Source organism: Brachyistius frenatus, unplaced genomic scaffold (genome assembly GCF_029030835.1).
Source record: "Brachyistius frenatus isolate BFR_SWC_R1_liver_20210118 unplaced genomic scaffold, ASM2903083v1 Contig_115, whole genome shotgun sequence".
Classification (NCBI taxonomy): domain Eukaryota; kingdom Metazoa; phylum Chordata; class Actinopteri; family Embiotocidae; genus Brachyistius; species Brachyistius frenatus.
This window is the reverse complement of record NW_027210714.1, coordinates 636,712-652,597: the sequence shown is the minus strand read 5'-3', so window position 1 is coordinate 652,597 and position 15,886 is coordinate 636,712. Positions and strand designations below refer to the sequence as shown.

At 40.4% G+C, this 15,886-nt stretch overlaps 2 protein-coding genes across 2 annotated transcripts in view; both read right to left on the bottom strand.

Moving 5' to 3' along the window:
- entpd1 (ectonucleoside triphosphate diphosphohydrolase 1) overlaps positions 1–15,886 on the bottom strand; it is a 185,760-nt gene that overhangs the window by 99,446 nt on the left and 70,428 nt on the right. The window lies entirely within an intron of this gene.
- Positions 4,868–6,359, bottom strand: foxi1 (forkhead box i1). The gene is made up of 2 exons (XM_069713073.1): positions 5,762–6,359; positions 4,868–5,462 (listed from the first exon to the last, which is right to left on the bottom strand). Exons 1-2 carry the CDS (start codon positions 6,357–6,359, stop codon positions 4,930–4,932), a joined length of 1,131 nt encoding a protein of 376 aa, XP_069569174.1. The 3' UTR covers positions 4,868–4,929.

The window sequence follows — 15,886 nt, the reverse complement described above, 5'->3', positions numbered from 1 at the left end:
CCGGGTGGTATCACTGCAGAGCGTCAGCAGCACCAAACATGCTATTTTCCCCTCAGACACAAACACTGTTTGGTTCAGCTTTTAAAAACACAGGGTTATTTCTCTTTCTTATTTTGTAGTTTAACTTATTCACACGTCGCAGCACTCAACATAGTGAGTTTTTGTGTGTGTGTGTGTGTGCCGACGGGTCAAATGCAACCTTATCATGTGCAAGACTTTAAGTGGTCCTTGAACCAAGCTAAAATGATTACACATTGGCCGTTACTCAGATATTTGTTCTGCTGCACTGCACATAGAAATTGATGTTCCATGAACTCTGGATATTGTTCTCATAAGGTCATGGTTTGGAATTTCATGAAGGTGATGAATGGTTGCAGATTTACTGAAGGTTTTATGAGTAAGCCTTTCACTGTACTGGGATTATTGGACAATATAGTTATTAAAAATAATCCACTGTGATAAAATCATATTTTCTTTAAATATTAGAATTCCTTTTTTGATACATAAGGTTGGCTTCAAGGCCCATAACTTGTTAGAAACAGGAACTCTCTTTTCTGGCTTCTCAGCACTGTGTAAAACCACTGCCATGGTTTGTTATGACAAAGGTTACGGATAAAGGATGATCTGCCTACAGTTCCCTAATGTGAGAACAAAGACTTTGTCAAAATATATTCCAGCGATAGAGCGAGTGGGGGATAGGTTACATTGTTTTGGGGATAGGTTTTCCAGACAGAGCGATGTGAAGACAGGCCCTGGCTGTGGATTTACTGGGCCTCGTTCTAGTCCGTTAATCCTTGTATCTCTTTGACTCTTTCAGCAGGTTGCTCTAGCTGGCGAGCCTCGCGGGCTCTGAAGTGGCTGCCCTTCCTGTGCTCACCGATAATTTCCAAATGAGCCTGTTTCCACAGCTGGAATGGAGAGACAATCAAGCTTAACACGATTAAAGAAATTATACGTACGACAAAAACAACCAATCACATGGCAGGAAACTTGGATCACTTGACAAGTAACAGTCTAATAGTCTCAGTTGATTTGGTGGCCGTAGACATAATACACTCAAAACTGAATTGGAAATAAAACAAAGAAGAAAGAAGAAAACAAAGTGAAGCGTTTGACAAGCGGTGCATGAATAGGTGTCTCCACATTTTTCATACGCTCTCAATGACTCTTGTTCTGTATAAAATAATCCATATGGCTGCTCATCCAGAGCGGGGATCCCATGCCGTTATCGCCCCATACATTAGGCTTTTTATGGGCCTCGGATGGGGAATGATGAAACCGAATCAGGTCATGCCAATTGATAGACATTCTCCTCAGCTATCATTTGCACACACAATCCTTTTAAAGTGCAGCGTAGAGAGGTGCCCCCCCATCCTTACAGCCGTATAGTTGCTTCCCAAGAAGCTGTCATCATATTGTTCTCTTAAATATTTAACTTCCTCAAAAGATTGAGCTGTAATATAAGAAATTATCCCTATAATGCCCACTGACTGCTACAAACAGATGTGAAATTTCAGGGTAGACCCAGACTGTAATCAGTACCCCTATGGCTGAGCTATCATGTTCTTCAACGGGGTCAGACGCACAGTCTCCCTTTTCATATTTCACCCCAGATTTGTCTGTAAGGTAGTGTTATATGAGCTGTGGAGAATTACTAGGCTCGATACATATCTTTTTATTTGAAACCCTGAATGCTTTACAAACCAACAAATTGCCATACAAAGCGCATCTTAAAGTTACTCTAAGCCTCTACACCATTAGAAACAAGTCTACAGCACACATGACATGGCAACAATCTGCAAATTAAAAGCAGGTTTTGGAGGGAGGGACGTTTGCAAGTCATCTTGTTTTAGTTGCTTTTTTATCAGTTGTGATCTCGCTTAACAGCTAATGGGAGTCAAGTCTCTCACTTTGCTGAGTTTATCCAGCGGTGATACTTCACTCCAGCTCATGTCACTCACTGGCTACTGTGAACAACCCTCGAGGTCCCAAACTGGTCTGTCTGGGATATAACAAAATTAAGTCAAAACAGCTCTATTTATGAATTTGCTAATTTTTTTTTCTCTCTGGATTTGTTCTCTGTCAGTAAAACTGAGTAGATGGATGAAATAACCGTCCCTGCTCTCCATAGTTGAAACTAGATGGCTTTCTACTGTTTCTAGTGTCATGAAGAGAAAGAGGATTAAAATAATCCAGTTCTGAAACACTGACTCCTTCAATTATGAGCCAACCTCGCCTTTGGAGAGATGACCCTTTGAGGATGAAACGCTTCATTATGGGTTTAGCCCACTAGGCATGTGTGGAGACTGGGGCCACCCTTATGCTGAGGTATTCCAACTGCATGGGTCTGGGCCTTCAGCCCCGGAGCCAGGGGCCCTGAAGCAGGCAGTACAGAGACATGGTGGCCTGACTGATATTCATGTGGGCCAGGTAAATGTGCCCTTCAGGCATGGGGCAATGGAGCATTACAGTTCTGACAAAGGAGAGGGCTGAATCAAATTTGAAAAGCAAGGGGATGTACTCGTTTACTTGTATGCAGGCTTGTGGTTGTACAAATATGCAGAATGGCATATTTCAGCATAATATACGGCATACTATAGTGTATTATATTATTGGATAATGATTATTGTGTCTGAATATCTCGCAACATTAATGCTGCAGCTGGAAATGGTGGGGGTCTAGCTACTATATAAACTGCAGGGTAACTCAATATATATAATACAGATAAATGTATTAGTTGATTATATTTTGCACTGGTAATTTAAATCTGGACAGCGACTAAGTTAAATAAATATAGTACAGTAAAAAAAAAAAAAAGTTGCTTCCAAAATGTAATTAATGTGAAGTAGCATAAAATGAAAATACTTGAATAAAAGTACCTCAAAATTGTGCGTAAATACTTAAGTGTACTAAGATACATTCTAAATCTGCTTGATAAAGTACATTTTTAAATACTACTTAATTATTGGGTCCTAATAATTACACTGAGTATACAAAGTTCAAAACTAAACTGAAGGATCAAGAGATGACAGTAATAAGAACTAAAAGGCCTCTGAATGTCCTCTATTCACTGTATGTGATGAGGATTTCAACAGAAAACTTGTTACTGTGAGAACCTGTTCCTGTATGACAAAAATCCTCTTTGTCTGATCCGTGGGTCCTGCTCCACAGATAATAGAGTGAAATGTGGCCTGCGGGAGATAATTTGTTCCCAGATCTTCAGATCTCAATATTTTCATTTGAGCTCAGGGGGGGATCTCTTGAATTGCCAGCTTCCATTGTGTTCCAACCAAGGACACGAAAGTCTTGTCAATTAATTTTTCTTTTATTCCAGACCACAGAGCGCCTGAGTGAATTCAATTATCAACCAATTAAGAGGTGTTTCCTTTTATTTACAGGCTTTGATTCCGTGCATATCCATATTGTTTGAAAATAAAACTGACACAGGGTGTTAAATCCCCTGAACATTTCCTCTGCATGGCCTGTTTAATAGTTTCTCCCAACAGCAGGCTTTCTGTTGTGTCTCTTGGGTCACAAGCACAACAAAATCACATTACATGCTGTTGAACTCTCTTGTCAACTGTTCAGCGGATGCTCTTCCACAGCGGTCTGCGGTACAAAAAAAAGGTCTCACACAAACAAGCGTTTTGCATGACAAGACTTTGGGAATAGAGGGAGACGAGTGGAATATTCAGAAATCGGTTCAAATGAATCAGACGCAGTCTGAGTTAGATCCAGCCCAGACAAAAAGCTGAACTTCTGAACCTCGTGAAAGTAAGTTAAAGGTCTGATTGCTTGTTAATGGGGCTATTGGAAGTGACAAGCGGAAAATGTCTCTGTCTTACACACTTTACTGCTTACAGCCACTTGACTTCAGATTTCCTGACAGGCTACGGAGCATTTATACGGGTTTATTTACCCCTTGCTCACAATAGAGCATTTAAGGACCTAATTTACAAATGTTGTAGGGCTTTTTTTGGGCCTGAGACTGTGCAAGATACAGAGAGAGCAGAGGGGTCGCAGGACTATTTTAAACAGCCGATTTAACTGGAAAATCTACAAAAAAGAAAGACGGATCAGAGAAGGGCTCCGCATGCAAATGTGTACAACAACAAATAATGACTTCTTAAACGTTTTTGATGCCTTTCAAGGGATGATAAAACTACCACACACAGAATAAAGTTGATCTGAAAGTATGTGGAACCAGTTAAATGATCCTATAAAGCAGCTACAACCCTCAATAGGACAGTGATTTTTAAGGACTGAAATTTTCAACCAAAACTCAAATAGGAGAGATGCCTTGTAAATGACCATTTAAATTGAATATAATTACATATGTAAAACATTGTCTCAACTCCCCCATTGTGGAGTTGTGTGTTATTTCTCTTCATGGGTGTTAGACGACACAAAAGAAGGAAAATGACACTTAAATATAGAGTTAAAATAAATGACTTTTATTCAAACATCAACATGAGTTTAAATAAAACATAAAACAGAATTCAGTCTAACATACATGTCATGGTTCTTCTTAGGAAAATAATTTCTGTACATGGACGTCGTCTTTATTTTTAAGACGGTCAGTCCAACCGAGCAGCTACAATACGTATTAAAAAATAAGTAAAATATGCACCCATCAGATCTCCCTGTGACTTGGAACAATTTTCTACAAATAAACATGTCTGTTGCACCATATGGATAACTATAACAAAGCAGAAGCAGTTTATACTCCATTCTAATACACTGACATATATGGTGGAAGGGTTATAGTGTTAAACACCAGTTTAGTTTCAGTGCAAGTAAGTTACTACAGTGAGACCAACCAAAGCAGGAAATGAGTATCAAGTATTAACAGTAGGCTACAGTAAGAAATTGGAAGGTTACCAATGAGAGGTAAACGACTTTTTCGATGACCAGTCCAAAACAGACACTCTACACCTCTGTTCCTTCCCGGCTGTATATGAGGTTGTTCACGCTAAAGTGGTTGGATAGGCTCTGTACGGATGTGTAATAGTTGATTCTGTTGTTGTCAGAGTTCAGAGGAGAGATTAACGTGGGCGAGTAGGAACCGAGTCCAGACATGCCCTCTCTGGTCTGAGGCAATCCCCCGTGATGTCCGGAGCCGTAGTCCCGCTCCCCGCCCCGGGCCCCGTCGCTGCACCCGCTGCCCGCCAGCAGCGAGTTCACGCTGGACACGAAGCTGCTGAAACACGGGCTGTGCTCCGCGGAGGGAGACGGGGACGACTTGGGCTCCGTGGAGGCCGGGGATCCGTGCAGGCTGGGCGGGGAGGAGCTCAGGAGGCTCGCAGTGTCGGAGAGCTTGTGCGGGCCGTCCTCCGACTTGACGGGCAGAGCGCTGCTGTCTGCTCCGTTTATATCAGCTCTCCTCTTTCTCTTCCGCCTGAAGTTCCCGTTGTCGAACATCTTCTCACAGTTGGGGTCCAGAGTCCAGTAGTTCCCCTTACCTGGATGACAACCAAAACATAGGGTTAAATATGGATAACATACTTTCAGTTTATTTTCGTACACAATTTCAATTGTCTGGTTTTTTTCATCTTTAAAAATATAATAACATTTCGCATTAAATTGAAAGTTCCCTACTTATTTCATCAACATTTTTCATGAATTTTCAGACTTTTGTCAAGAATAAAACAGCCTCAATAACACATCATTCAAACAAATTCTTAAAGCAGAGTCCAATAAAAAAAAAAAAACCATCTCTTTACACGCATATATATTTTGACAAAATAACCCAAAGACTCACCGGGGTCATCCTCGTCCCGTGCCACTTTTTTGAAGCAGTCATTCAGTGATAAGTTGTGGCGAATTGAATTCTGCCATCCCGCTTTGCTCTTCTTGTAGAAAGGAAAGTTGTCAGCTACATATTGATAGATCTGACTGAGAGTCAACTTTTTGTCTTGTGTGTTTTGTATGGCCATCGCTATGAGCGCTGAGTAGGAGTAAGGCGGTCGGACCATCTTGAAGAGTTCCTGCTGGCTGGAAATGGACAGCCACCCCAAGTCTGCCCCACCAAACCCGGTGGGAGGCGGCAAGAACTGCCTCTGGTTCGACCCGTATCCAGACTGAATGTAGGACGTGCCGTTGTTCCCGGGAAGATAGGGAGAGGAGTTGATGCTCGGTCCGTTCAGCCAAAGGTACGGGTTCGTGGACGGGGAGGTGTATTCTCCGATGCCGTAGGTGGAGGGGTGAGCCGGCGGCCTCTGAGGGTGATGGTGGTGAAGGTTCTGTTGGTAAACACCGTAGTTATCGCAGTACACGGCCATGTCCAGGAGGTCCTGGGCGCTGTGGTGCTGAATAGGGCTGGTCTGCTGGTTAGAAGGTTGGTGTCCAAAAGCGTTCATAATCCACGTAAACCAGATTCCCAAAACCTAATTTCGTCTCTGTGTCTCTCCCTCAGGACTGACCGTATTCTCAGAGGGAGGAGTATTTATGCACAGCGCCCGGAGCCTCAACAGGTAGCCCATTGAAGAAAACTTTTGAGATGGTCACACCCCTCTTTTCTATCTTGCTACACCCACGTCTTATTCACCCAGATCTCCATATCAATGAGCACCGATACTGGGTTTGACTGCAATGCTCAGCTTCATGCTATTTAAAAAAAAAAAAAAAAAGGAATATCCAAATTAAGGCACGTTACTGATTTTTAACGATATCAATAACCGTGCGTAATTACGCACAGAGGCTTATGTTAGTTATGGCGATCTTTAGACTCTTTAACGATAAAACCCCAAACATAAAACTCAAATAAATACAAAGTGCAGTTATGTATTGTATTGTATGTATGTAAATATGTTTTAGTAAATATGATCAATTATTAAGTGTCCTAAACTTAGATTATAAACATATTTCTAAATACAAATACATTTTATTTTGATCTTAGATCTTTATCATGATCGAAACCACAAGGTCGAAGGTTGAACTGATTCATATCTCAAATGCATGACGAGACATCGATTTAAAAAAAGAAAAAAAAAGTGTATATTGCCGCCTCAAACCCAAACAAGGAAGACCCGCGTGTGAGTTTGTAAAAGGCCTCCTTTACCTAAAAGAAATTCGTTTGGCATAAACACAATTCACAAGTGCCGCAAGTTTAGTGTCAACAAGTGACTCGTGAGAGAAAATACACCCAATAGGCTCCCGAAGAAACTAGGTTCTGTCTGTCGTGTGAAATAAAAACAGCGATCATTTGTTATGATGTCATTCTTTTACATGATTGACCTTTGGATATGCTACAAATAAAGGGGGAAAATGTAATCAAGTTTTAGGTAAATAAACAGTGATTTAAAACCTAGATATCTGAAACTTGTATCGTCTAATTACGATTTAAAATATTAAAATGAAATGAAAAATAGTGCAAGAGCTTTATCTTAAACTTGCTCACTTAACTTTAAAGCGCAAAAAAACAAACAAACAAACAAACAAACAAACAAAACATCCGGGCCGTGTCTATATCTGGACAGTGAGGACGTGGCGCTACTGCAAGGAGCACGGAGAAATAATAATTTGCAACAACACTAATTTTATTTTGATGTATTTGCTTAGAGGGGCTACGCCAGTCCTGGTGGAGTCCAGCCGACCCCTATAGCAGGCAAACGGTCCGAGTTTCGCGTGAGGGGAAGGTGGACGAGACGTGGAAAGGCTCTTTCCCATTAAGTGGTGAAAAATGCACAAACTTCCACAGACAGACGTTCTTCTGAGATTTCCTGTCCTGCGGAATTGGGCAGTGGTTGTAATTAATGTGTCTGGAACTTAGTGAGGCTTTAATGTGATATATTATTTTGAAATATGCCGTTATAAATGACGCATGCGCTTTTTTTTTCTTCTTCTTCTTCTTCTCCTTAATGCAGTTCATTTATGTCCAAAAAAAAATTCGTCCTGTGGGGTGCTATGATGAATTTGTCTCTCTCTGAAGTTTGAATTTAGGCCACCGCAAAACTGGACAAATAAATGTTGAATTTGAATTGAATCTTCGTCCCTGCGTTTAGATCTGTTGTCATCCCCGTGAAAAGTGGGCTCTGCGGGCTGTTGCTGGACTCCTGCACTAATCGGCAGAACATTCCTCCTCTCCATGACCTTGATGTAATTGTTTGGCTCCAAGGTGTTGTCCCGACCACGGGCTGTACAGCGGCGGCAAGCAATGGGCTCCACAGGGGAGAAGTGGCATTTAACCCCCAGATGAAAACAACACAACCTGTTAGGTGTCCAACACCCGGTAGAGCTAATTACTGCTGACTGCTGACTGGACATCTGAATCTATAACGATTCAAGCGGAGACTGCAATGATGCCTTCATATTCATCATGTTATGGGGGAAGTTTTGTGGTTGCAGAAATGATTTTTCTATCTCTATAGATGAATTATACTTTAGTTTTTTTTTTTTCGAACATATAAGCACTTTTATTTTATTTTTATTAGATTATATCATGACGTCGCGGTGACTTCTTTTTTTAATTGTGGTTAAATTAAAAAAAATAAAACGTATTATTGTGTTAAAGCTGCCAATGATAAAACATTATTATTATTATTTTTTTTAAATGATCTCAAACTCAGAGATATCTGATGTGGCTCTGACATGGGAGCTTTAGGTTGCCTAAAGCTCCCATGTCATTGTAAAGTAATAAGTCAAACATGCTGACTGTGTGTGTGTGTGTGTGTGTGTGTGTGTGTGTGTGTGTGTGTGTGTGTGTGTGTGTGTGTGTGTGTGTGTGTGTGTGTTGTTGTGTGTGAGAGGGTGGGGTGGTGGGTGGGGGGGGGGGGAAATCTATTGTTTCCCTGCCATGTCTGTCTTCATCCCCTGTTTCCTCAAGCTTTTTTGAGGTCACGGGAGCTTTTCTTCGGGAGATCAAGTCAATCATGGAGAGGTCAGAGAGTCGGGCCGAGCCACCGCAGGCCCCGTCAGCTTGAGAGCGGAGACAAACCCTCTGCTGCAGGTAGTGGGAGAAACGGCCATACTGTTGCATCTCCATTCAGCCTGTATCAGCACATTTTACTACTGGGATTAACACCCGCTGGAATCAACAAAGGCCCTCAGGGTTCATAACACTTGTTCTCTGCAAACGGCCTTGGCTTTAGCCGTGTGGTTGTACGCGCTAGACATCTGCTGACTCTTTATTGCTTTGAAGTAATTACGTGACTATTAGACACACTAAAGGCCAATAAAATCATGACAGGCCCAGATAAAGTCGTTAATTTTTTGACGGTGTAAACAAAATGATCCCTTTGTGCAGCCAGGGGCTTGTCCCTCTCAGCGACTCCCCCCAGTGGAGGAATAAAGCAAAGCAGACAGCAGACTTTTAGTGCTAATTAATGTGCATCCCGGGTGCTGAGTAACATGTGGAAATAAAAGCTGCTCTTGCTGTATACTTTGCAGAAAGTTAATTCTCCCAGCAGCTCTGACTGTGTGCGGGAGATTAAAGACGCTTGAAGGGTACGGGCCTGAAACTTGGCAGGCGTCGTAAGAGGATGGCCTCGGAGCATCTTTCGTTTCGACACTCTTTACGTCTTTATTCTTCAAGACGGCAAAGGCATCCACTGCAAGAAACATTTATAGTTGCATCTCTGGCTGAGCTCTGCACTTTTCCTCAACCGATTCCAAGGGCTTAAGGGGAGTGAATAATGGGTATCATTAAGAAGTATGTCCTTCCTTTTCTTTTCTTTTCTTATTAAATACTTCAAATGTCAGATTATATCTTTTTTTTTTTAAGACAATTTATATGGATGCTAAGAAAGTCATTTAACTTTGGATAATAATTCGTCCTAATTATTTGAAAGATCAACAATATATTTCAAAATAAGTAACAGTGATAACAGAATCACAGATGTAATCTAATGGAGCTGTCCTTTGATAGAACTTTATATAAAGATCGAACGTTAAAGATGTTTTAGGGATGTATAAAAGTATCGGAATAATAAACCGTGTCTGGTATGCCTTTTGAGCACAAAATTTCAATTACCTTGATAAAAACTCTGAAAATTAACCTTCACTGCTTCTCCCTTATTATAAAAGTTCAAGAACTGCAAACATGCAAATGTTGTTTATTTCTGCACTGTGATGACTAAACGCAAGACGCCTTCTAATCTGCTGCATAGTTAATGAATCAAGCACGTGCACCGGAGGCTTCAAGGTTCTTCATCGCCAAGTTAAATATTAGACCACCATTGGACTGGTTGCGATGTCACAAAATCCTACACGTGTCTCACATTCCGGCAGCTGGGAATGGGGAAAGTTCCTATCTGGGAACTTCCCACTTCCGAGTTGGGAGCATTCGCAAGCAGGCACCATGGTTGCCCCAAGACAATGTTCACTATGTTTGCTGTCAGAATACAGAAAAGTAACAAACAAAATCATCATCATCCATATTCAACACAGGGAGCTAGATATTATTATTTATTTTTTTTCCTGGTGGGAGGTATTTAGTCAGCTTCAGAGGCCTTTGGGTCCCCGGCATCAACTTAAATTTCAACTATTATCATCACGTGAGCATGTCAAGGTATTCGTTTACCTGTGCGGCACAACTGGGAGAATCCGTGTCTTGGTAATTAGATGTTCCTCTCTGTGTAGTCCCCTCAGACCAATTACTGTTTGGCCCTGACAGTCTGCCTCGGGGAGCTAAGCAGGCAGCCCAGAAGACAGCCCGCTGACCGAGAGAGAAATACAAGCAGCTGGGCCTTCTGCTTCACTGCCTCAGGTTGCATTATCTTAATGCTCTCCTCCACTGGGCAGATTTACACCTCTGCTCCTGATTACATCCTTGGAGAGATCAGATGTTGCTGGTCCGTTCGGGCCAAAAATCACAGCTTTGCCGGGCTCACCGTCAGCTGCAGAGAGGCTAAATATGCTACAAATATGCTATAAACTCGGCGTGGGGAGAATTATGAAATGTGATTTCTTTTTTTTTTACAGCAGGGATATCCTAATTAAAAAAAAAAAAAAATTAAAAAAAAAAATCCACCACCCACTCAATAACTGCTGCCTCAATTTGTTGGGGGCAAAGATTTCATGTAGGAGGGAGCTCGTGTCGAATCTATTAATATGACCTTAAAATTATACACAAGCCAAAGGTTTATGTCACTTTGGCAATTACTCATCTAAGCAGCGAGATGAAGCAGGCAGGCTGCACTGACAGTATTCTCCAGATGAGGGCAGCATTGCCTTGGAGATGATGGATTCGGTGTCACTAATAAGCCAAAACCCATCAGCTATGGTGGGCAAGCTCTTCGGGAGGCAAAATATATCAACAGCCAGAATCTGATTAGTGTATTGATTTTAATCTCACGGAAGTCAAGGAACACAGTGGGGTCCGAATTTAAAGTGAAAGTGATGAAAAATGTTTCAGTGTCTAGAAGTTAACTGTCTGAAGGATTTTTTTTTTTTTCACTTTAAAGCACTTACAACTTACCAATACTAATTCCATTATGTATAAAACAGTACCTACAATAATAAACATATTCTGCATTGAATAATTCAAGAAGCTTCCGGCACATTATATAACATCAGATGTAAGAATTGATGTCTACGACAATCGCATTTAAAAGTCAGTAATGAAAACAGTTCGAGGCTCTCAGTACAGTCTTAGTTATGAGTTTGACATCATATAGGTTGGAATATTTGAAAAATATCCGTCTAATGCACAAGAGAGACTTCTGAAGAAACGCCAAAATATAGACACGAGATCAGAAAGACCAAATTACAAAGATTTAATTAACCAGTTCAAATCAATATTCTGCTACTGGGACAGCAAGCCTGTGGCTCTTTTTTTTTTTTTTAGTTATTTCCATGAGAAGCTGAAACAAGCTGGGAACTCTGCTTTCTCATCAAATCAGTTCTCCACCCCCCCCCATCTCTAGGTATGTTTCCTAGCAACACATCCTCCTGACTGCCTGGGAAAACCCAGTGCTTCATAAAAGCCTCAGCTCATATAGATCAACACCACTTGGCTCTCTCCCTCAAACCAAGATAATAAACCCGTGCACACAATGTACATTTTGTATTTAAAGCCTGATGGCAGCACAAAAATCACATCAGTACCAACACACTCGAGAGTTAAAATGCCATCAAGTTCTGCAGGTGTTTACTCAAAAGTGCTGTATGTTGGTATTATTTATTATTATTATTATTATTTTTCTCTGAACTCCGAAATGAGCCGCTGACAGGATTCAGTTTTACGCTCAACTTGTTTCAGGGTCGGAAAAGTGTCGAGAAATGTTGTCTGCGTGAATTAAACCGGAGGTTTATTCATTTAAAAAGGTGCGTGCGTCAAATAATATGTACTTCAGGATGTTTTATTTCTTTTTCATTGATGATATTTAATCAGATTAGAAACAAGCCCAGTGGATAGTTTTCTACAGCAGCATCTTACAATAAACTTGAAAAAAAAAAACGCAGCACAATCACCCCCCCCAAAAAAATAAAAAAAAAGAAAAAGCCCCGGTTAACATTCAAAGTGCTAAGTCTTTATCCTTTTATCCATCTAACAAGCATTTTTGACAAACACGGCCGTTTCGCACTTACCGGAAATGATGACTGCAGCATTTGAACGCATCAACTTGCCAACACGTCCGCCGGCTTTGTTTTGCTCATTTTACTCATAAATGAACCGAGTTTCACTCACTCGGTAAACATCCTCATCCACCCGCAAACAGCAGCGCAGTGATACCAGGTGAAAATTTAACACTTTTTTTTTTTTTTTTTTGGTGGACCAGCTGTAGCTTCAATCTTCGCGCGCCAATTTCGGCAGGTTGAAAATTGCTTCCTGGTACCGCCCCTTCCGCTACGTAGCCAAAATGGCGACCGTTGACGACGAGGATTTTCCAGTTTCCAATTTGACAAAATGTTTTGATCGTTAAGAAAACAAGATCTAGCTGCCATAGTCAGTGTTGGGAAGGTAACTTTGAAATGTTACCCTAAAATGTAATATACAATGTACTTATTTTAATTACTTCATCAAAGTAATGTATTGTGATTACTTTTCTAACGATGTTTTAAAACTTGACAATAAAGCTGAAAAGTCTTAGAAAATACATTTGAATTAGGTCAAATAAACCTCACAAGTGTACTCAACGTTAATTACTTTGTTTTATTAAAGGTTCTTCAATATAACTTGAATTAAGATTGTTTTTTTGTTTTTTTTTCCCGATTTTATAGCACCACCAAAACCAATCAAAAGTATGTAGATCATAACTGAAAGCAGTAAAGGAAACATTTCCCCATAACTTCAAACTAAATCAATATTCAGGTCAACTCCATGCTGAGTGATGATAGAACTATCAACAGGGCTGGGTTTACTGTTTACTGTTTTCTTTAAAAAAAATAATAATAAGAGAACAAAACAAAAATAACACTGAGTTTATTATTAAAAGAATATATTCAGATGTAACCCTTTTTGTTACATATTTTCAGCAACTGTGACTGATTACAAATATTTTGTCATTTACCCACGTATAAATAGTAAGTTCAAGATCTGAAGAAAATCAATTCACTGTAAATCAAGATTAGGAGAAGCTGCAGGTTCTTAGATTTCAAAACCTGGACCCATCAAATGTTGACATTTTTGCTTGTTACATTACAGCAGATTGGTTATCCGTCAAACAAATGATCAATCAACAAAGTGGTGTTGTGTCTAATTTAGTCTCATGCAGCTAAAGCTGTACTTCTACCTTTGTCAGAATGCAAAAATAATTCTCAAGTTTAATGTTTTCAATTCAATTCAATAAATAATCTTCAGAAACATTATAGCTATAGGTTTGCCAAGTGTTCGGATTGACTGAATGACTTAGTTTCATATTTCTGGGGCGCATTGGAGATACTCTCTATAAAGTAAAATAACAGAAGCCTCATTCAGCTGTGTGCTGTTTGCTCTGTCACTGAACACAATTGATTCAGTCAGTTTACTGAAGCACTCAGTGACAACTCTACTGAGAGAGAAACAGCCTTATGGTTCCCGCACGACACTATCTGTGACAGCCACACACAACACTGTACTGTCATGTTGACATCTATTGACTGCTGGTGATGCTCCATGTGCGTTTACAAGGAGCTGCAACACACAGCTGTAAATTTAGAAGGAAAATCCTTTTTTCCTTTCCATCCAGGCTGACATTTAAAATGGCACTTGCCATGTCATTTCTAAGATTAGTCTTAATGACATTTTCATCTTTATTACATGGCTAACGGTCGATAGTATCAGTAAATACAGGGGAAAAGAAAGAGCACGGAGGCAAACGATAATTGACCATTTTATTTCCGTATTGGAGACACGGACTTTATATAAAAGTGCACGTAGCTTCTGGGAGTGAGGCTAGTGCGAAAGTGCCTTTAAGTGCAATACCACAGAGGGCCGCCGCTAGGGGTTGGCTCCAAAAAGGCTCTGGCTCCACACACTCCCATTCAACTTCTCATGAAATACAAAGTCAAATCATTTTTTTTTCCAAAAGCTATAATGGTTTCATTCGCAATAGTCACTCCTTCATATTAGTTTTCTGGCGGTCCATCTGAAAATAATTCCATTGTTAATCATATATTAGGCCTCAAAGGGAGCCATGACGTGTCTGTTTTGATTGACAGGTCTGTGGTGCAGACAGGTTTCTGATATGGGTGTGCAGGGTGTCGGGTCCTCGGGTTCCCAAACGGGTAGAATCAGATGATGGTTGGTTGCCACTTGATCGGAGCGCAGGACATAATATTTATTTGGTATGTAGCTTATACAGTATCACCTGAAGATTTTACAGTTCCAGCAAACACCTGCTGCAGATCTTAATCTCCATTCATAGCCGTAGTAGTTCCACCAGTTTGGTCAATACTGCAACATTTCAGCAACTATGTGATTGTTTTGACATAAAACAGAGACATTCATGGTCACCGGAAGATGGATCCTACCGACTCTGGTGATCCTCTGCACCGCCAGCAGGTTAACATCCTGGGTTTAGAGAGAAGCGTGTCAACAACAGTTGGATGGATTGATATGAAGTTATTTTGGTTTGTGCCTAAAACAAAACAAATGATAATCCTGTATAGATGTACAGAGCCGCTAGCATGGCTGTAAACTCTGAATATATCTACTGCCTGTTTATAATTTAAAAAAAAAAAATTAATTCTGACTAAGCAACAAGCCAAGCCTAAACAAAAATGAACCTGCATATCAACCTGTACATTAATACTTAGAAAGCTATATATTTTATGAGTTTTGAGCCATTTGAAGGTATAATTGTAACCACTAGCCATGTCCATTACTAGGGGTGGAAAAAAAAAAAAAAAAAAAAAGCAATGAAAACACCACAGACAGTTGTGATTGGATGTATCCACAGCTACTGATTTATGGAAACATTGTCCCCTTTTATTATATGAACGACACATTTAAAGAGAAGCATGCATACTTGCTGCCTCCCAGCAAATGAAAGCATGTCAAGAGGGAAGGAAAATATACACACTATTCCTGGCTGAAGTGACAAATGAGATGGGGATAGAGTGCGTTGTAAATATATTTCTCCTGGAGAGAGGGAGCTAGCTCATAGCTCTCCCCCAACAAAGCCTCCGGAAATCCTCTCAATTAAGTGTTGCATTTCCCTATGCTTTGAGGAGAGAGAGGGTGAAGCAAAATGGCTCAGCACAAATCACGAAGAGCCTATTGAAATAGCTGCCAGTTAACTATGTAATATTGCCACTGCTGAAATGCCTCACCCTTTATCCCTTTTCAATTGCAAGGCTAGATATTAAGTGTGCACTGGGTATTCTTGATAAGTGAATTATACCATCCATGAAACTTTTTATTCCCACCTCACAGAGTGAATGGACTTATCATCGAGATGCGATAAGCAGGTTCGAGTGACTATACAAAAAAAAAAAAAAAAGGTACTGGATCTTCTTCAACTTT

What these genes read in the sequence shown, in the direction of transcription:
- foxi1 (XM_069713073.1), bottom strand. Translation starts at nt 6,359, where the DNA reads ATGAACGCTTTTGGACACCAACCTTCTAACCAGCAGACCAGCCCTATT. An exon ending in ACGGGACGAGGATGACCCCG is followed by an intron (nt 5,463 to 5,761) that starts GTGAGTCTTTGG and finishes GTTGTCATCCAG; the next exon opens with GTAAGGGGAACTACTGGACT.